The sequence below is a fragment of the Gymnodraco acuticeps genome, unplaced genomic scaffold, assembly GCF_902827175.1.
Source record: "Gymnodraco acuticeps unplaced genomic scaffold, fGymAcu1.1, whole genome shotgun sequence".
Lineage (NCBI taxonomy): Eukaryota > Metazoa > Chordata > Actinopteri > Perciformes > Bathydraconidae > Gymnodraco > Gymnodraco acuticeps.
The window spans coordinates 14,653-37,055 of NW_022991030.1; the positions used below are offsets into that span (position 1 = coordinate 14,653).

Below are 22,403 nucleotides of genomic sequence, written 5' to 3' on the forward strand. Positions count from 1 at the left end.
TAAATGAAACATCTTTAAATAGATTTGTTTTGAGGAAATGGATAAAATAATGAATAAAACATCTTGTGCTACGGTGATAGCACAGAAAGTGGCAGAAAGTGCAAAGGTGCAAAGTAACATTTATTGTTTTAATAGGTGTGTCACTGTATGGCGTGTGGTGCAGTGGCTTGTGCGATGGTGTTGGGTTCAGGGGGTCACAGGTTCAAATCCCACTGCAGTCAGCATGTTGTTGTGTCCCTGAGACACTTCACCCCAAATTGCTCCTGTGGGGATTGCCCACAGTATTGAGTATGTAAGTCGCTCTGGATAAAAGCGTCTAACAAGTAACATGTAATGTAATCATGTAAATAAAATAATAAGATAGGTATTTCTTATCTGTGACATTTATGGTATGCATTTTTGCATGTATTCCAGGTTAATCACACTTAAAAAGCATATATAAAAGTAACTTGCATTGAAGGAATATGATATGTTATCCATCCCTAAATCATCTCACAGCCAGGCATAAACCTCTAAGTCTGAAAAGCGAAGCCAATAATGAAGTGCCTTAAATCCCAGCAGGGGGCGACCCAATAGAGGTCAGATTGTGTGGAAGTCAATGTGAGATGTAAGTATTTTTCTCTTGATTTATGAGCTCAGTAAACTTGAGAATTATGGTCTCAAACTCTAGTTTATAGTTTTCTTAATTAAAGCACATATAAAAATAGAGCGTCAGTCCGGCTCTGGTTTAGGGCGGGGCTTCCTTGTGATTGACAGGTTGCTCCCACCAGTGTTGTGCATCCTACCTTGTACCACTGCACATTAGGGGAGGGTCTTCCTGTGATGATGGCAGTGAATGTAGCCGATGTGCCGGGGTCTACACTCAGATCCTCAGCTGGGACCTGGATGGAGGGGGGGGCTGAACGGGAGAGCAGATCAATAGGTGATTAATCAAAGGGGATACAAGTCATAAAATAATGTTAAAGTGGTGATAGACACTATTTTTGCTTTAAATGATCAGTGTAAAGTCAATGTGATAGAGAGGCGAAGTCCCTCCCTTTCCGGGGAGCTCCATGGGACCTTATTTCAGAAAAAGTATGTATTGAAGTCAATGGAGAGAGAGATTATCTTTCGATCCTGTTTGAATTGTGCCACGAATTACACATATGATGTTTGTCAATTTAAAAGATAATTTTGCAAGTCAAACAAATTAAAATGTGTCGTAAAACTGTGAAGTAACCCTTTGTTTGTGTGAAACCGCTCAATGAACTACATCTCCCGTCTCGCACCACACACCCAGACGGCCGTCACGTTGAAACATTTCACTTCTTTCTTTCAGAATGAGGCGGAAAGTATTAAAAGAGTTGAAAATCACTCCAAGTCTGGGCACGTTGAGAGCTGTACATACACACAAGGGGAGTTAGTCGGTTCCTAAGAGCCAGCATGCGGGACCGGGATTCTGGGACTTGTAGTCTTTCTAGTTGCGTATTTTTCACAGTCTTATATTTCAACAGTTTTACGACAAACTGTGACTTTTTTGACACGGAAATGATTTTTTAAGATTGACAAACATCATATGTGGAATTCGTGGCACAATTCAAACGGGATCGAAAGATAGTCTTTCTCCATTGACTCCGAAATAAGGTCCCATGGGTCGGAAGTAAAAGGGGCGGGACTTCGCCTCTCTATGGGTGTCGAATGTTGCAATTATTAAAATAAAAGTCCTAGGAAACAAAGGAAAGGATCCAACAGCTGCAACAAGGGGGGAAAGTAAGAACAGTTATGCATTTCTACTTTAAAGAGGGAGTAATACCATCTGTCATTTCCTGCATTTGCTCTGAGATGAAGATCTCCTCCTCTTCCTCCAGGTACAGAGGCGGCTGCTGCACCACCTGACCCACAGAGGCCGAGGGGGGGGCAGCCTCTTCAGAACATTCAGCTCTGGGGAGGAAGATGTGATAAAAGAACAATGCAAGTATGAATTATGGATAACCATTTTGATGTATGCTCTTTTACAACCCAGTTCTTATTTAGTGTTGCTAGTCCAAAGTCCTACATTGTGGGTCAGAATGAGTCTCCTTCTGCAATTCTTACCTACAGCGAATTGTTAGTTTTCGAACATGAACAAAAATGAGGTTTGGGATGATTTTCCCATCTCTGACTCTGAAAAGTAACAACAGTTGTTCATGGTTCCCTCCCCCGGAAATTATGATTTGGGGAACAAGTTTTCAGATATATTTTCAAGTCAAAAGGCCTAAGTCCAAACCAAAGTCACGAGTCACCAGAGGTGGGAAGTAACTATGTACATGTATTCAAGTTCTGTACTTAAGTACAATTTTGAGGTACTTTGAGGTATTTCCTGTTACTTTGTACTTCTACTCCACTACATGTATTTAATCCCTTTAGTTACTTCACAGATCTGGATGAATGATGTGAAATATAATCAAGTGTTAAATCAGACTTTAGTTCCACCTGGAGTAAATCCACCAGCTACCCTGCAGTATACAAAGCCATTCAAACTAGCTGCACCTTCACCAGCTTTGAGAACACTTTCATGATCAATCATTATAAAACATATCATATATATTATTCTGAAATGGACCAATCTGCACAACGACTACTTTTACTGTCGCTACTTTCACTATATTTTGATGAGAATACTTTTCTACTTTTACTTGAGGAACATTTTGAATGCAGGACTTTTACTGTGACAGAGTATTCCTACACTCTGGTACTTCTACTTTTACTCAAGTACAAGATCTGAGTACTTCTACTTTTACTCAAGTACAAGATCTGAGTATTTCTACTTTTACTCAAGTACAAGATCTGAGTACTTCTACTTTTACTCAAGCACAAGATCTGAGTACTTCTACTTTTACTCAAGTACAAGATCTGAGTACTTCTACTTTTACTCAAGTACAAGATCTGAGTACTTCTACTTTTACTCAAGTACAAGATCTGAGTACTTCTACTTTTACTCAAGTACAAGATCTGAGTACTTCTACTTTTACTCAAGTACAAGATCTGAGTACTTCTACTTTTACTAGGGATGCACCGAATATTCGGCCACCGAAAATTATCGGCCGAAAATGGTTAAAAAGGCCCTTTCGGCTTTCGGCCGAAAGGGTTTTAGCACCGAAAAAATATCACCGAATGTCACAACAGGCTTACGTTGGTAACCTAACGTGTTGTTGTGATGACGTAATAAAGACGCGGCGACCATGCTCGCGGCTGGCTCACAGGAGGGGGGGGGGGAACATTGACCTTTGTCATCGAGATTGCCCTGAGCCTTTAACAAATCGTATTAAATAATCTGATGACAGACTGTAAACAGAATAGCTGACATTTTAACAAACTAAATAACTCAGTTACCTATAATCATTAATCCATGTTTGTATAATGGTGTTAACTCCGTGTGTTGCTGCTAGCATACATAACACCTGACGTGGAAACGTTACTCGTGGATGGGGCTACAGAGCTGCTAGAAAGACGGTCGAACCCGGTACATTCCTCCGTCTGCATGCGGTGCACTTTTGCTAAATGTTTAGACAAATTGCTCGTGCTTACATGCTAAACTCTTATTGCACTTATGGTAACAAGTATTCTCCACATCGAGACGGGTAAAGTTTAACCACACCTCGGAGCGCGTTCTCTCCGCCATCTCCGCAGTGTGCTCCGCTGCATGTAGCAGCTGCGTGTGTGTAAACTGCCCCGCCCCCTCGCACACAGACGGGGGAGAGAGATCTCGTCTGATCGAAAATACATCATAGACGCATTTGTTGTCTTTGCATATTAGAAACGAGTTGGCGACACTAAGACTGCGATATAATGTTTTTTAGCAATAATACATGACATATATAAATGTACTGTATGCATTCAAAAGTGCTGAATAAATGTTTTATGGACCCATAATAGTGATTATTATTTAAGTTACGTTTTGCCATAATCATGTCTATTTCCATAATCAGGTAGCTGAACAGCATTGGTAAAAAATGTATACATTATATATATATATATATTTCTATTAATCATTTTCGGCCTTTCGGCATTTGGTTTTCGGCCAACTGTTTCCTATTTTCGGTATCGGTTTCGGCCAAGAATTTCCCATTCGGTGCACCCCTAACTTTTACTCAAGCACAAGATCTGAGTACTTCTACTTTTACTCAAGCACAAGATCTGAGTACTTCTACTTTTACTCAAGCACAAGATCTGAGTACTTCTACTTTTACTCAAGCACAAGATCTGAGTACTTCTACTTTTACTCAAGTACAAGATCTGAGTACTTCTACTCAAGCACAAGATCTGAGTACTTCTACTTTTACTCAAGTACAATATCTGAGTACTTCTACTTTTACTCAAGTACAAGATCTGAGTACTTCTACTTTTACTCAAGTATAAGATCTGAGTACTTCTACTTTTACTCAAGTACAAGATCTGAGTACTTCTACTTTTACTCAAGCACAAGATCTGAGTACTTCTACTTTCACTCAAGCACAAGATCTGAGTACTTCTACTTTTACTCAAGTACAAGATCTGAGTACTTCTACTTTTACTCAAGTACAAGATCTGAGTACTTCTACTTTTACTCAAGTACAAGATCTGAGTACTTCTACTTTTACTCAAGTACAAGATCTGAGTACTTCTACTTTTACTCAAGCACAAGATCTGAGTACTTCTACTTTTACTCAAGCACAATATCTGAGTACTTCTACTTTTACTCAAGTACAAGATCTGAGTACTTCTACTTTTACTCAAGTACAAGATCTGAGTACTTCTACTTTTACTCAAGTACAAGATCTGAGTACTTCTACTTTCACTCAAGCACAAGATCTGAGTACTTCTACTTTCACTCAAGCACAAGATCTGAGTACTTCTACTTTCACTCAAGTGCAAGATCTGAGTACTTCTACTTTCACTCAAGCACAAGATCTGAGTACTTCTACTTTCACTCAAGCACAAGATCTGAGTACTTCTACTTTTACTCAAGTACAAGATCTGAGTACTTCTACTTTTACTCAAGTACAAGATCTGAGTACTTCTACTTTTACTCAAGTACAAGATCTGAGTACTTCTACTTTTACTCAAGTACAAGATCTGAGTACTTCTACTTTTACTCAAGTACAAGATCTGAGTACTTCTACTCAAGCACAAGATCTGAGTACTTCTACTTTTACTCAAGTACAATATCTGAGTACTTCTACTTTTACTCAAGTACAAGATCTGAGTACTTCTACTTTTACTCAAGTATAAGATCTGAGTACTTCTACTTTTACTCAAGTACAAGATCTGAGTACTTCTACTTTTACTCAAGCACAAGATCTGAGTACTTCTACTTTCACTCAAGCACAAGATCTGAGTACTTCTACTTTTACTCAAGTACAAGATCTGAGTACTTCTACTTTTACTCAAGTACAAGATCTGAGTACTTCTACTTTTACTCAAGTACAAGATCTGAGTACTTCTACTTTTACTCAAGTACAAGATCTGAGTACTTCTACTTTTACTCAAGTACAAGATCTGAGTACTTCTACTTTTACTCAAGTACAAGATCTGAGTACTTCTACTTTTACTCAAGCACAAGATCTGAGTACTTCTACTTTTACTCAAGTACAAGATCTGAGTACTTCTACTTTTACTCAAGTACAAGATCTGAGTACTTCTACTTTTACTCAAGTACAAGATCTGAGTACTTCTACTTTTACTCAAGTACAAGATCTGAGTACTTCTACTTTTACTCAAGTACAAGATCTGAGTACTTCTACTTTCACTCAAGCACAAGATCTGAGTACTTCTACTTTTACTCAAGTACAAGATCTGAGTACTTCTCCTACTGGTGTAAAAATCCAAAAGTGATTTGAAATTTTTGATTTGGCCAAGTCTAAAGTCATCAAAACTGTGACTGAAGTCCAAGTCATGTGACTAAAGTCAACACTCTTTTTCTATAAAACAATTATATTTCTAAAGTTTGGGAATAATTCCTCCCTAACTTTTCAATAACCCAACCACAGACAGAATGTACCAGGTTGAGGCTGAAGCTTGTTTAATTTACAGGTTAATACCATAATATTAGAGGCACTAACGTACTGTTCAGGGTGTTCGGGGGGGAAGAGCATCTTAGCGATGGAGGTGGGGCTGAAATCAGTCTGCAGCCATTTCTTCACAAAGGCAGCGGACCAACCCTCTGAGTCTGCGTCTACAGAAACAAAACTTCTACTCAGAAAGAATTTAAGGGTAAGACACTTATTTAAATATATTTTGAGGTATTACTATGCAGCGAAAAGTGGAGAAAAGTACATTACCTTACACACCTGGAACGTTATTAATGCATTTCTTACCTTAACGTGAGGGCTTACCCCCACTAACCCAACAGGAAGTGAGCGTAACCCACTTCCTCCCAGCACATGACCATCTGGTGTTGAAGGAGTGAGGAGTTAGCTGGGCATGCGTTGGCAGGAGGAGAAAGGGAAAGGCTGAGAGGTTATTTGTTATCGTGACAATGATGACTTACATGGAGCGGTCCATGTGAGGAACTTCCTGCTTCAGGAATAGTCGAGAGGGGAGATGGAAAAACATGGAGGTTATGGACAATGGCAGGGAAAACATGGTGAACCCGAAAATATGTATATATATGCAAGTGAAACAACTGAAACAACATCATTATTCTGAATAAGTCTGACTCCTCACATGCTGTTATATTCTTTCGATAGTAACAGTGGTAAATTAATAGACACCAGTACAAATAAAAAATACCTACATATAGTAAAGTAAAAGTGGTACTTATGTGTTTTTATTTGATTTCATTATGACTGTCGACGTCAACGTTAATGTGACTTTTGGTTTAATGGATACAAAATTGTCTAGTCTGTCTAATTTTGTGCAAACTATACATATAAATGACACATACAGTATGCAAGTGAAACAACTGAAACCACATCATTATTCTGAATAAGTCTGACTTCTCACATACTGTTTTATACTTTCTATAGTTACAATGGTAAATTAATAGCTACTAGTTCAAATGACTAATACCCACATATAGTACAATAAAAGTGGTACTTATTTTAATTGTATTATGGCTGTCGACGTCATGGTTAATCTGACTTTTGGTATAATAGATGAAAAAGGTCTAGTCTGTCTAATTTTGTGCAAACTATACATAATACATATAAATGACACATGGAGCTCAGCGCAAGTTCAACCAGGAAGACCTTCTTTACTCATTAATTTACTATGCTACGTTACTACTCTCTCTCCTCTCAATAAGTGATCGGGGGCGTCACTCCCCAGCTTAACCAATCACTTCGCTCTATTCTCTCAAGCCTATCATAGCGCTCCGCTAACCCTTTTAAATTTGCTCTCCCCCCTCTGACAGCGGTCATTTCAGGTGATTCAACGCAACCCGCCTCCATCCCTGTTCACCTCCTGTCCCTCCGAATCCAGGCTCAAGCTAAGCCACTCCCCTTCAGACCGACCCCAACTATCCATTCACCACCAAAAGCTAAGCCCCTCCCCTTCAGACCGACCACAACTATCCATTCACCACCACCAGGGTCAAGCTAAGCCCCTCCCCTTCAGACCGACCCAACTATCCATTCACCACCAAAAGCTAAGCCCCTCCCCTTCAGACCGACCCCAACTATCCATTCACCACCACCAGGGTCAAGCTAAGCCCCTCCCCTTCAGACCGACCCAACTCTCCATTCACCACCACCAGGGTCAAGCTAAGCCCCTCCCCTTCAGACCGACCCCAACTATCCATTCACCACCACCAGGGTCAAGCTAAGCCCCTCCCCTTCAGACCGACCCAACTCTCCATTCACCACCACCAGGGTCAAGCTAAGCCCCTCCCCTTCAGACCAACCCCAACTATCCATTCACCACCACCAGGGTCAAGCTAAGCCCCTCCCCTTCAGACCGACCCAACTCTCCATTCACCACCACCAGGGTCAAGCTAAGCCCCTCCCCTTCAGACCGACCCCAACTATCCATTCACCACCACCAGGGTCAAGCTAAGCCCCTCCCCTTCAGACCGACCCAACTATCCATTCACCACCACCAGGGTCAAGCTAAGCCCCTCCCCTTCAGACCGACCCAACTATCCATTCACCACCACCAGGGTCAAGCTAAGCCCCTCCCCTTCAGACCGACCCAACTATCCATTCACCACCACCAGTGTATAGACCCCGGGGGGTTTCACCGGATCGGAGTTTTCCCCTCCCGAATGATACTCCTGCACAACGGGGCCTAATCGCCAAAACACCATTACATTCATTTGTGTATTCCTGGCAATATATGTATTCTTACATCAAAACCGTCTCTCCTGATTGAAATAACGTTGGCAGGGATGGAAAATCCAATGGTACAAGAAATCTGGTGGCATAGTTTTATGCATATTATATTATATATATATATATATATATATATATATATATATATATATATATATATATATATATATATATATATATGTGTTGCATTGATTGTTGCTTGAAATATGACTAATGTAACTTTAGTTATACCTATAAAACAAGTCCATGTGAATCTGCATCCCTAAGCCCAACCCAGGCCCTCTGTGGAGAGTGGAAACGTGATGAAAAACACAAAAAACATTCCATACATTATATGTATTGATGTCTTTTTATGGGTGAGGATGCTGGGAAAATACAGTATGGTTTCTATATTGGATGGAAGACACTTGATCCCGCAGGGTTATGGCAATAGAAGGCTGTTAGAAAAATGTATTACATCTTTATATTATTTATTTGTCTTAAGTCATTTACTTTTGGTGAGTTAACTAAAGCTTAGTTTATGTAACCCTGGCTATGGACTGATTCATTATTAGAATAGGTTTTTTAGGTTATCAAAATTGATAAAAAGAGAGACTCTGTTAGGGAATAATTTGCTTATATAATATTCGTCTTCTCCTCTCACTGGCCGTTTCTCACGGCATAGGTCTACGGCCTTGGGTATTGCTGCTATCTCTCTTAAGGAGGAGCAGCTTGGGCGCATTGTTGTTGCCAGTCTATGACCGAGCACAAGCCGCCATGAGGTAGTTTACAGTTCAGGGACGAAGGCTCCCTGGCGCACATTCTTTCCCATGGACGAGAGCTCTATAGATTCAGGGTCCATAATGTTTAGTCTCACTGATAAAGAATGTTGATTATTACACTCTGAACTAGTTAAAACCTCGAGCTGCAGAAGAGTTCTTGGCAGCCGCTGTGTCAACTCGCGACGCACCACCTGTCTTGTCAATTATCCGGCCGTTACTCCAAATAAACCGTCAGCGTTTGACATCAAAGCTCCAGCTCTCCTCGTGCCTCTCTGAGTCCTGACTCTCCATTGCTTTAGAAGTTTCCCCCACAATTAGTAGTTAATACATTTTATTTTCATACGACTGATTCATAATCACTTTGATGAACTTTCCAAGTGAATTTCACACAGAAGCAGAAATCAACTCACCATTATTTAAACAAACTTATAAAGAGAGCGTTGAAATATAGAAATGATAAAAAGGTTTAAATACACATATCCTCATGTATTGAGATATAAAACAGGGTCTAGAAATATGATGATAGCTTAAAATTAAAATACAGCATTACAAAACATGCTATGGAGAAGGTAAGGCTAGATTTGAATGCCGTTTGCAGATGAACCCATTGTAGAAGGTGCATTGTAAGAGAATTACATTACAGGCTGGCTTTTAAATCAAGTATTTTAGACCATAAAACGATATAGAAATAAGATAGTCCATGCTATTTTCTATAGTTGTAGAATCATCTATTCCATAATTCCCAGGGATCAAGGGACACTTGGTATGGTAGTTTGAAGTATGATGTAATTGTGTGTGAAATGAAAAAAGGGGAAAATGAGTAAAATCTCAAAATGTACTGGATCAGATGGATAAGTGGTTGAAAGTGGAATTTGTGTTTTTTTTGGGAGGTAAAAAGACGTGGTGACGGGATCAGAAGGGGAGAGATCATGTGAACAATGGCATGTGCTTCTTTCCCATGATGCACCCTGAGTGCAGGATATTTACCTGCAGCGTGTCGCTCTGTCCTACCTTTAGGAGGTAAGTCCTGCGGCCGGTCGTCCTCAATGTCGGTCGGCGGGACGTAAACTGGGCAGAGACCGGCTTTACACTTCACACAGCCAAACTCATTACACAGCTGAAACACACAGGACATCACAATCAGAATGAAATGATAAAAAGCACAATATACAAAGGAGGAAATAAGTATTTGATCCCCTGCAGATTTTGTAAGTTTGCCCACTGACAAATAAATTAACAGTCTATAATTTGAATGGTAGGTTTATATAAACAGTGAGAGTAAGAATATCAAAAAGAAAATTCAGAAATTGACATTAAATAAAAGATAAAAATGTATTTGCATTTAACTGTGAGAAATAAGTGCTTGATCCCCTTGCAGTACATGTCTTAGTACTTGGTGGAGAAACCCTTGTTGGACACACAGAGGTCAGACGCTTCTTGCAGTTGGTCTTCATGGGTGTTTCTCAATGTCGAGTACGCTTGCTTGGTAGCACATGTCTTCCACACATTTTCCGCCACATATTTGGGGAAATTGGTCCGTGCGTAAAGCATTGTGGGGATTTTAAGACCGGAGTCTACACATGTGCACCCTGGAAATTTCTCGCTGAAGTACGCCGGGCTCGGTAGAATTCCAAGTATGCTGGACATTGGAACAATCCTTCGGCGGCACTCGATGACGTAGTATGCTTGAAATAGTGGCTCTGGAGCAGCTTTACTCGAGATTGAGAAACACCCCAGGTGTGTGCACATCTCAGGAAGGATTGTGGTCCACTCCTCTCTGAAGATCCTCTCCAAATCCTGAAGGTTTTGAGGCTGATGCTTCTGGAAGCTTCAGCTCTCTCCACAGATGTTCTATGGGATTAAGATCTGGAGACTGGCTAGGCCCCTCCATCACCTACATGTGCTTCTTCTTTAGCCACTCCTTTGTTGCCTTGGCCGTATGTTCAGGTTTATTGTCCTGCTGGAAGACCCATCCATGACCCATTTGGAGCCCCAGACCGAAAAAAATGGGCAAAATTGGCATTAAAAAAAAAATGGGCATCAATCAACAATCAATCGCCCTCAGGCCATTCATTTTCAAATAATGGCACCAACAGTTGTCTCCTTCTCACCAAGCTGCTTTCTGGTGGTCTTGTAGCCAATCCCAGCCTTGTGCAGGTCTACAATCTTGTCCCTGAGGTCCTTAGACAGCTCTTTAGTCTTGCCCATGGTGGAGAGGTTGGAATCTGATTGATTGATTCTGTGGACAGGTGTCTTTTATACAGGTAACAAGTTGATGTTATGAGTGCTTTTTTTAAAGAAGAGGACTTATGTCTCCGTCTGTGGGAGCCAGAATCCTTGTTGGTGGCAAGGGGATCAAATAATTATTTCCCACAGTTAAATGAAATCCATTTTTGTCTTTTATATAATGTAAATTTCTGGATTTTCTTTTTGATATTCTTACTCTCACTGTTAATATAAACTTACCATTAAAATGATAGACTGTTAAGTTATTTGTTAGTGTTACAAAATCTGCGGGGGATCAAATACTTATTTCCTCCACTGTATGTAAAATATACACATTGTACTAAAATGTGTAACAAAACATATGCAAAAATGTGAGGGTTAGGGTTCTGAGGGCCTAAGATATTAAAAAAATATATATTTGAAAACATTAAAAAAATATATTTATTTTTCTTAATATTTTAAATATTTTTTTTGTTATATTTTTCATTAGTTTTACCAAAAATAACTTGATTTAATTGTATTTAAAATAACATTTCCAAAGAAATAAATCCTTAAAATCTGCCTATTCAGTTTCTGTTGGAATGTGAAGGGTTGAAAGAATGAATGAATGAAGCTCGTCTCTGCGAGTTACTGTGAAGACGGGAGCTGATTGGTGGTCCTGCTGTAAATTCACAGAGGGCGAGCTACAGTAACTCAACGAGAGAGTAATGTCAACTGACAGTACAATTGACCAATCATATCTTCCCTCTAAATGGGTGGGCTTTGGGTGGGTCAGAGGTCCTAGGTATAAAAGTCACGGCTCACCACTGATTGTAATATATACATGTTTACATAATTAACATATGAAGATACAGTAGGTGGCTATTGTGCAGATGCCTTTACATTCAGAATCTTTTGATTATATGGATATGTTTTTTTACCTCACACTCGTACTGTCCGATATCTGCCTCCGTTGCCGTGGTGACCGTCAGAGACAAGATGCCGCTCCGAGCATCGTTCAGGATCAAGTATTTCTGCTGATCGCTCAGCTCTCTGCCATCTTTCATCCACCTGCAAAAAAAAATCTGGATCAAAATCTTCGTTTGCTGCAAGATTGGAAGAAATGTGCCTTGGTTCTTTTGAGCACAAGAAATATAAATACAGAAAATAAGAAATATGTGTCTAAAGAGAGCTAGGCGAAATGTATTGATGTTTTTTTCCACACACAATAATCGATATATTACGTGGTAACTACTGTACGTCAATGTTGTCATACCGTATCCGTGGTATAGGAGCAGTCAGGGTGGAGCAGGTGAACTGAACGTCTTCTCCTTCGATCAGACAGGCGCTCTCCAGCCGACACACAAACCTGGGTGGAGCTGCAGAGAAGAAGAAGAAACACATTCAAGTATCAGCTGTCCTATTTCCCCCCAATCCTGACAGATTCCATCGTTTTGTGAATGAGATTTCACAGATTGAAGTGGGACTGGAACTTGAATGTCCGTTTGAACCTGTTTTTTCTCCTCCCCCCCAGACTCACCCCTCACCACCACCTTGGCCAGAGTCCCTGCGCTGCCCATGGAGCTGGAGGCGTAGCAGGCGTACTGCCCCGAGTCCTCCGAGGAGAGGCTGTCCAGGACCAGCGTGCAGCCGCCAGAGCGCTCAGAGGAGATGATGTGACGGGGGTCGTCCTCCAGAGGGAGGCCGTCTGAGGGGGGGGGGCATCAGAGAGTTACTGTCAAACCATCAGAGGTGGGAAGTAGTGGAGTACAAATACTTTGTTACTGTACTCAAGTACATTTTTCTGGTATCAGTACTTTACTCCACTACTTATTTTTCTGACGACTTTTTACTATTACTTCTTACATTTTGAACACAAATACCTGTACTTTCTACTTCTTACATGTTGAACACAAATACCTGTACTTTCTACTTCTTACATGTTGAACACAAATACCTGTACTTTCTACTTCTTACATTTTGAACACAAATACCTGTACTTTCTACTTCTTACATGTTGAACACAAATACCTGTACTTTCTACTTCTTACATTTTGAACACAAATACCTGAACTTTCTACTTCTTACATGTTGAACTCAAATACCTGTACTTTCTACTTCTTACATGTTGAACCCAAATACCTGTACTTTCTACTTCTTACATGTTGAACTCAAATACCTGAACTTTCTACTTCTTACATGTTGAACTCAAATACCTGTACTTTCTACTTCTCACATGTTGAACTCAAATACCTGTACTTTCTACTTCTTACATGTTGAACTCAAATACCTGAACTTTCTACTTCTTACATGTTGAACTCAAATACCTGTACTTTCTACTTCTCACATGTTGAACACAAATACCTGTACTTTCTACTTCTTACATGTTGAACACAAATACCTGTACTTTCTACTTCTTACATGTTGAACTCAAATACCTGTACTTTCTACTTCTTACATGTTGAACTCAAATACCTGTACTTTCTACTTCTTACATGTTGAACTCAAATACCTATACTTTCTACTTCTTACATGTTGAACTCAAATACCTGTACTTTCTACTTCTTACATGTTGAACACAAATACCTGAACTTTCTACTTCTTACATGTTGAACCCAAATACCTGTACTTTCTACTTCTTACATGTTGAACCCAAATACCTGTACTTTCTACTTCTTACATTTTGAACACAAATACCTGTACTTTCTACATGTTGAACTCAAATACCTGTACTTTCTACTTCTTACATGTTGAACTCAAATACCTGTACTTTCTACTTCTTACATGTTGAACTCAAATACCTGTACTTTCTACTTCTTACATGTTGAACTCAAATACCTGTACTTTCTACTTCTTACATGTTGAACCCAAATACCTGTACTTTCTACTTCTTACATGTTGAACTCAAATACCTGTACTTTCTACTTCTTACATGTTGAACACAAATACCTGTACTTTCTACTTCTTACATGTTGAACACAAATACCTGTACTTTCTACTTCTCTCATGTTGAACTCAAATACCTGTACTTTCTACTTCTTACATGTTGAACTCAAATACCTGTACTTTCTACTTCTTACATGTTGAACACAAATACCTGTACTTTCTACTTCTTACATGTTGAACCCAAATACCTGTACTTTCTACTTCTTACATGTTGAACACAAATACCTGTACTTTCTACTTCTTACATGTTGAACTCAAATACCTGTACTTTCTACTTCTTACATGTTAAACACAAATACCTGTACTTTCTACTTCTTACATGTTGAACTCAAATACCTGTACTTTCTACTTCTCACATGTTGAACACTAATACCTGTACTTTCTACTTCTTACATGTTGAACACAAATACCTGTACTTTCTACTTCTTACATGTTGAACTCAAATACCTGTACTTTCTACTTCTTACATGTTAAACACAAATACCTGTACTTTCTACTTCTTACATGTTGAACTCAAATACCTGTACTTTCTACTTCTCACATGTTGAACACTAATACCTGTACTTTCTACTTCTTACATGTTGAACACAAATACCTGTACTTTCTACTTCTTACATGTTGAACACTAATACCTGTACTTTCTACTTCTTACATGTTGAACACAAATACCTGTACTTTCTACTTCTTACATGTTGAACTCAAATACCTGTACTTTCTACTTCTTACATGTTAAACACAAATACCTGTACTTTCTACTTCTTACATGTTGAACTCAAATACCTGTACTTTCTACTTCTTACATGTTAAACACAAATACCTGTACTTTCTACTTCTTACATGTTGAACACAAATACCTGTACTTTCTACTTCTTACATGTTGAACACTAATACCTGTACTTTCTACTTCTTACATGTTGAACACAAATACCTGTACTTTCTACTTCTAACATGTTGAACTCAAATACCTGTACTTTCTACTTCTTACATGTTGAACACAAATACCTGTACTTTCTACTTCTTACATGTTAAACACAAATACCTGTACTTTCTACTTCTTACATGTTGAACTCAAATACCTGTACTTTCTACTTCTTACATGTTGAACACAAATACCTGTACTTTCTACTTCTGACATGTTGAACTCAAATACCTGTACTTTCTACTTCTTACATGTTGAACACAAATACCTGTACTTTCTACTTCTTACATGTTAAACACAAATACCTGTACTTTCTACTTCTTACATGTTGAACTCAAATACCTGTACTTTCTACTTTTTACATGTTGAACTCAAATACCTGTACTTTCTACTTCTTACATGTTAAACACAAATACCTGTACTTTCTACTTCTTACATGTTGAACACAAATACCTGTACTTTCTACTTCTTACATTTTGAACCCAAATACCTGTACTTTCTACTTCTTACATGTTGAACACAAATACCTGTACTTTCTACTTCTTACATTTTGAACCCAAATACCTGTACTTTCTACTTCTTACATGTTGAACACAAATACCTGTACTTTCTACTTCTTACATGTTGAACACTAATACCTGTACTTTCTACTTCTTACATGTTGAACACAAATACCTGTACTTTCTACTTCTTACATGTTAAAACACAAATACCTGTACTTTCTACTTCTTACATTTTGAACCCAAATACCTGTACTTTCTACTTCTTACATGTTGAACACAAATACCTGTACTTTCTACTTCTTACATGTTGAACACTAATACCTGTACTTTCTACTTCTTACATGTTGAACACAAATACCTGTACTTTCTACTTCTTACATGTTGAACACAAATACCTGTACTTTCTACTTCTAACATGTTGAACTCAAATACCTGTACTTTCTACTTCTTACATGTTGAACACAAATACCTGTACTTTCTACTTCTTACATGTTGAACCCAAATACCTGTACTTTCTACTTCTTACATGTTGAACACAAATACCTGTACTTTCTACTTCTTACATGTTGAACTCAAATACCTGTACTTTCTACTTCTTACATGTTGAACACAAATACCTGTACTTTCTACTTCTTACATGTTGAACTCAAATACCTGTACTTTCTACTTCTTACATGTTGAACACAAATACCTGTACTTTCTACTTCTTACATGTTGAACTCAAATACCTGTACTTTCTACTTCTTACATGTTAAACACAAATACCTGTACTTTCTACTTCTTACATGTTGAACTCAAATACCTGTACTTTCTACTTCTTACATGTTGAACACAAATACCTGTACTTTCTACTTCTTACATGTTGAACTCAAATACCTGTACTTTCTACTTCTTACATGTTAAACACAAATACCTGTACTTTCTACTTCTTACATGTTGAACACAAATACCTGTACTTTCTACTTCTCTCATTTTCCAAACAGCTGGTTCCTTTAGTCTGAATGTGTGTTTGATGCGTGATCATTATTCTTTAGAGTCATTGCGTGTCTATTGATTTGAACACGATCCGTGTATCCATCATTTCCTGGTCTTCTCTAAAGAAGAGGGACCAATGGAAACGTTGTCATGTTGCCGTTGTTCAGCATGGAAACATTCATTAGCTAACAATGACATTATTGTTCTATTAATATAAAGGGAGGTCAGGTACTCTTTAAAGCAGCTGCTAGTTATGGGTACTTTTTACTGAAGTACATTTCAAAGCCTCTTTACTTTGACTTGAGGAAAGAAGTTTAGTCAGTACTTCTACTTTTACCAGAGCATTTTCTTCTTGGGTAAATGAGGAAGAACCATTACAGGGGGTAAAAAACGTTGGTACAGTATGTAGTATATTAATGTCTTAATGAGGTTTTCTGACCTTTGAGCCAGCTGACCTCCGGTTTGGGCGACCCTGAGACCCTGCAGGTCAGTTTGATGGTCTCTCCTATCTTTGAGGTGCAGTCAGACAGCAGAGACTCAAACACTGGAGGACCTGTTGGTACACACACAAAGACATAAAATCATGTGAGATTTAAAAGAAGCTGCTTCTGCAATAAACGCAGTCAAAAAATATATTTTTAGTTGGAAGTTAGCAGCAATACATCATAGGGCTGCTCGATTATGGCAAAAATCATAATATCGATTATTTTTGGTCAATAATTGATATCACGATTATTAAAAACGATTATCCATTTACTTTGAAAACATCCATTTATTGAAAAACATAATGTGAACAGTATGTTTTTAACAGTTGATTACCCTGAACTTTAAGTATAACTCAAATGAAAAACCAATACAAAAAAAGAAATTCATAATTGTTGCAGGCCAAAATCGTAATTGCGATTAAAATACGATTAATTGAGCAGCCCTAATACATCTGACAACAGAGAGGAAAAGTTAAACATAACATATTTCACACTAAATTGTCATTGCAGCTTCTAAAAAGATGCAACTGCAATGCCTGTGTAGTGCTATTGCACGATTAAAAGGGATAGATTGACTGGACTGAACATTTCAAATACAGCATTTAAGTATTTTTCAGGTACATGGTTGTTGTTTACGAAATCCGACATCTGTGTGGAAAAAAGGGGTAAAAAAAAGGAACATTATTGAGAAACTTAGATAAACACTGTTTAAGCTGCCATTGTAGGATTTAAGGATTTAAGGCTTTTAGTGTCATGTGTGCTACAGTGTAGATATATCAATGAAAAGCTTAGGTCACAAGCTCCTCCAAGAGTGCAACACAATAAAACAGATAATAGTTAAACAAACACTTAAATAATACGAAACAAAGGCAGATTTGGAACGGAGCCAAAGACACGGCAGCCATCATCGATTAGAGCATGTTGATTGAAAATTGAGTAAAAAATGTTGATATAGTTTTGATTCATTGATAATAATATGTATATATAATATCCTGCTTTATATTTTGTTACTGTACATTTGTAATTCAACATGTATATTTTTAATTTTTTTTTAAAATTTTTTTTTTTTTTTAAATGCTATTTTATTTCTTATGCTGCTGCAACGCAAACATTTCCCAAATTGGGATCAATAAAGTACATCTTATCTTATCTTATAAATATAAGCGGAAGGGCACTCACTGTTGCCGGGCAGACTGGCCCTTTGCTGCAGCTCCTTCACGTCCTTCAGCCAGGACAGCTTCACCGCGGGGGGGCCCTGCAGCGTCAGCCTCCTCACGGACCCCCGGTGCTCGTGCCACAGACCCCAACACCTCTCATCTTCACCCAGAGCCTCCTTCACCTCCACGTCATTCAGCTGGAGGAGGAGGAGGAGGAGGAGGAGGAGGAGGAGGAGGAGGAGGAGGAGGAGGAGGAGGAGGAGGAGGAGGAGGAGGAGGAGGAGGAGGAGTGACAATAAGAGGAAGAGGGATAAGTCATCTCTGACGACAGCGTACCAATAGGATAAAGCAGGGGTGTCCAAACTTTTTTCACTGAGGGCCATTGTTGGGAAAATACTGAATGTCCTCTTCCAACATGAGAGTCCACGTGATAACAAAGGTATCAACTGTAGCTGTGAACATGACAGGATGTGTGATGACCTAGAAGAGCATCAGGACTGTTTGAGGCATATGATAGCTATGTGATTAACATGATGATTCAGCCTCTATGGAGAGAGACATCAAGCATGCTCATTTCTGACGTGGAGCTAATCTGAAGTAAACATTGAATACTGCTTTCTATTCCTCCATCTTGTGACTGTGTGACTCCCTCTCTTGGATATCAGCATGTGAAGGACACTGTTCAGGAACTAGTTGATGCTCTGTATGTGATGACTACTTTTTTGAGATTCTGAGAAAAAAGTGTCAGAATTTTGAGATTTTGAGAAAAAAGACATAATTTTGAGATTTTGAGAAATTCAGAATTTTGAGATTTTGAGTTAAAAAATCTGATTTTTGAGATTTTGAGAAAAAAAGACCTAATTTTAGATTTTGAGAAAAAAAGACCGGATTTTGAGAAAAAAGTCCGAATTTTGAGATTTTGAGTTTAAAAAGTCAGATTTTTGAGATTTTGAGAAAAATTCAGAATTTTGAGATTTTGAGTTAAAACGTCAGATCTTTGAGATTTTGTGAAAAAAAGACTGAATTTTGAGATTTTGAGAAAAAAAGACAGAATTTTGAGATTTTGAGAAAAAAAGACTGGATTTTGAGATTTTGAGAAAAAAGTCAGAATTTTGAGACAAAGCCAGAATGTTGAGATTTTCAGAGAAAAAAAACTCAGTATTTTGTACATGACAGGATGTATGATTACTTAAGAATATTCCTCCATCTGGGTAACTCCCTCTCTTGGATATCAGCATGTGAAGGACACTGTTCAGGAACTAGTTGATGCTCTGTATGTGATGACTACTTTTTTGAGATTCTGAGAAAAAAGTGTCAGAATTTTGAGATTTTGAGAAAAAAGACATAATTTTGAGATTTTGAGAAATTCAGAATTTTGAGATTTTGAGTTAAAAAATCTGATTTTTGAGATTTTGAGAAAAAAAGACCTAATTTTTAGATTTTGAGAAAAAAAGACCGGATTTTGAGAAAAAAGTCCGAATTTTGAGATTTTGAGTTTAAAAAGTCAGATTTTTGAGATTTTGAGAAAAATTCAGAATTTTGAGATTTTGAGTTAAAACGTCAGATCTTTGAGATTTTGTGAAAAAAAGACTGAATTTTGAGATTTTGAGAAAAAAAAGACAGAATTTTGAGATTTTGAGAAAAAAAGACTGGATTTTGAGATTTTGAGAAAAAAGTCAGAATTTTGAGACAAAGCCAGAATGTTGAGATTTTCAGAGAAAAAAAACTCAGTATTTTGTACATGACAGGATGTATGATTACTTAAGAATATTCCTCCATCTGGGTAACTCCCTCTCTTGGATATCAGCATGTGAAGGACACTGTTCAGGAACTAGTTGATGCTCTGTATGTGATGACTACTTCCATTCTGGAGAGGATCACAGATACATGGATCCTGAGGTTGAAGCTCAAGCCGGTGACCAGTGATATTTTTCTAACAGCCACATACAGAAAAATATACAAAGGGCTTGGCCCCTCACTAGAGGTGAGGATCGTGTCTCATTAGTTTAGTTAAGCTCTCCGTAGGGTTCAATTTATTTGGTTTGCAGCTCATTCCTTAAAACAGAAGCCTCAGATTGTTGCTAATAAGTGGAAATGGGAAGGGTGTATTTCAAGCTCGTTCTGCACATAAGTGATTGGGCTTTGTTAATATCAACTAAGATTTTTATGGAACATTTTCTCAACTTTAATTGATTGAATGTATTTGAAAATGTATGAACACGTGAAATATATGTTTAGATATATTTAAGATGTTATATAAAAAGCACCAGTTTGAATTTTCCAGCAGATCTCACCTTCATCTTGTTCTTGAAGGTGTAGGAGTCGCTGCTCACACCGGAGTCTCTCTTCAGTTTACACAGCACGATGCACTCTTTAAAGAGGAACACTTGTCTCTGGTGTCCTCTGGAGGCGGCCTTCACCTCTGGAGACTCCTCCCACACCGTGAACACGCCCTGAAGAGAAACCATACAGGGTTTTATCGGGGTGCAAATTGAAGGTTTTTAATATAAATGGATCAGGACAAAGAGTGAGCGAATCTTTTTTCCTGAAACTTTCAGAATCTCTTTACGCAAAGGGGACACATGTTGATGTTTAAAAGACATGAAAAAGTGGATTTTTCATAATATTACATTACATTACATTGCATTGCATTTAGCTGACGCTTTTATCCAAAGCGATAGGTGACCTTTAAATGGAAAAAAGCCTCATAATAACCCCAAGTTAGTTCAGGATGTTTGTGTTCCTCCAGAGGCTAACCTGATATAAATACATGTCAGCTTGTGGTCACCTGTCTGACGGGCTCCCCCAGAGCGATGAGAGGAGCCGGGTAGTTCTGGATCAGAGAGACCTGCTGCAGGTTGTCTGACCTCCAGGGCAGAGAGGACACCAGAGAGAAGGAGTCCTCCAGCAGGCAGCAGCTCTGACCACTGCGAGCCTTGTTCTTTATAAACTCCTGCAAGTAGCACATAACAGGCATTCAGCGGACACACTCTAAAGAAGAGACTACAAGTTGTGCAACATATATTATAAATATCCATTTTGCAAATACTCAAAGTTCTCTATAATAGTCCTTTTTGACTCAGAGTTGCAAGATGGAATTAAGTATTTGACTATAACTCTGACATTAATGATCAAGGTTTGACATGTAATAGTGAAAGATTAAACGTGTGCAGACCTTGAGGAGAGCCTGGTACGTCTGGAGCCTCTCCACTGGTCTCTGCAGGAACGTGAGGACGTCCATCAGAGGAGCGTCAGACTCACCAGATTCTGGCAGCTCCTGAAGTGAGATGAGGGACATTTTCACCCACAAAATGTTCATTTTTTATATAACTATTTTTGTTTATCTTGCATGCCTGAAGTAAATTGGGACAACGTTTAACAGAAAAACTACAATATATGAAACAACCGTTTCCAAATTCTAACAGAACTTGTGCATTTCTCCAGTCATATGCTCACTACTTTACAAACTTGAGTGTTTTACATTTTAAGGTGAATAATACAAGTGTTCAAAATAGTTTTCTCTGTTTTTAAAGTGATTTATTTGTAGTTCCTCGAGAATTTGTCTCAGCTTTTTCTTAGATACTTTGCTCAATGTGGAGGCATGCAGGAAAAACACCAACGTTGCAATTCAGGAAACTGGGTTAAACAATGTTATGTATGTATTAACTAGGGCTGTCAGTCGATTCAAATATTTAATCGCGATTAATCGCAAATTAATCGCACATTTTTTATCTGTTCTAAATGTACCTTAGAGGGATATTTTTCAAGTTTGTAATACTCTTATCAACATATGAGTGGACAAATATGCTTTATATGTGTGTTTATTATCATTTGAACAATGACAAATATTCTCATGAATATTAAACACAACAACCTCTGAACATTACAAATATTCGCCTCAATTCAACCTGGAACCTCTCATACAATAATACAATGTGTGTGTGTGTGTGTGTGTGTGTGTGTGTGTGTGTGTGTGTGTGTGTGTGTGTGTGTGTGTGTGTGTGTGTGTGTGTGTGTGTGTGTGTGTGTGTGTGTGTGTGGAGAGAGACACTGTGATGGATCGTTGGAGCTATGTGCAACTCAAGGCATATGCTCGAACGGGAGCTGCCTGGACGCTGCAATCATGTTGCGCACTATCCGTGCTGAGTGTGCTGACTGTTCGTACAATGTCCCACTGTCTGGCTT

The 22,403-nt window shown here is 38.5% G+C and overlaps 1 protein-coding gene across 1 annotated transcript in view; it reads right to left on the reverse strand.

The window, feature by feature from the left end:
* obscna (obscurin, cytoskeletal calmodulin and titin-interacting RhoGEF a) overlaps positions 1-22,403 on the reverse strand; it is an 88,117-nt gene that overhangs the window by 10,656 nt on the left and 55,058 nt on the right. Inside the window, exons 52-63 of the mRNA XM_034236358.1 lie at positions 21,394-21,495; positions 21,007-21,171; positions 20,513-20,671; positions 18,241-18,415; positions 17,016-17,129; positions 12,774-12,941; positions 12,510-12,612; positions 12,175-12,304; positions 9,771-10,145; positions 6,064-6,230; positions 1,793-1,920; positions 786-898 (exon numbers count right to left, since the gene is read on the reverse strand). Coding sequence (XP_034092249.1) covers positions 786-898; positions 1,793-1,920; positions 6,064-6,230; positions 9,771-10,145; positions 12,175-12,304; positions 12,510-12,612; positions 12,774-12,941; positions 17,016-17,129; positions 18,241-18,415; positions 20,513-20,671; positions 21,007-21,171; positions 21,394-21,495 — 1,899 coding nt within the window. The remainder of the gene's footprint in view (positions 1-785; positions 899-1,792; positions 1,921-6,063; positions 6,231-9,770; positions 10,146-12,174; positions 12,305-12,509; positions 12,613-12,773; positions 12,942-17,015; positions 17,130-18,240; positions 18,416-20,512; positions 20,672-21,006; positions 21,172-21,393; positions 21,496-22,403) is intronic.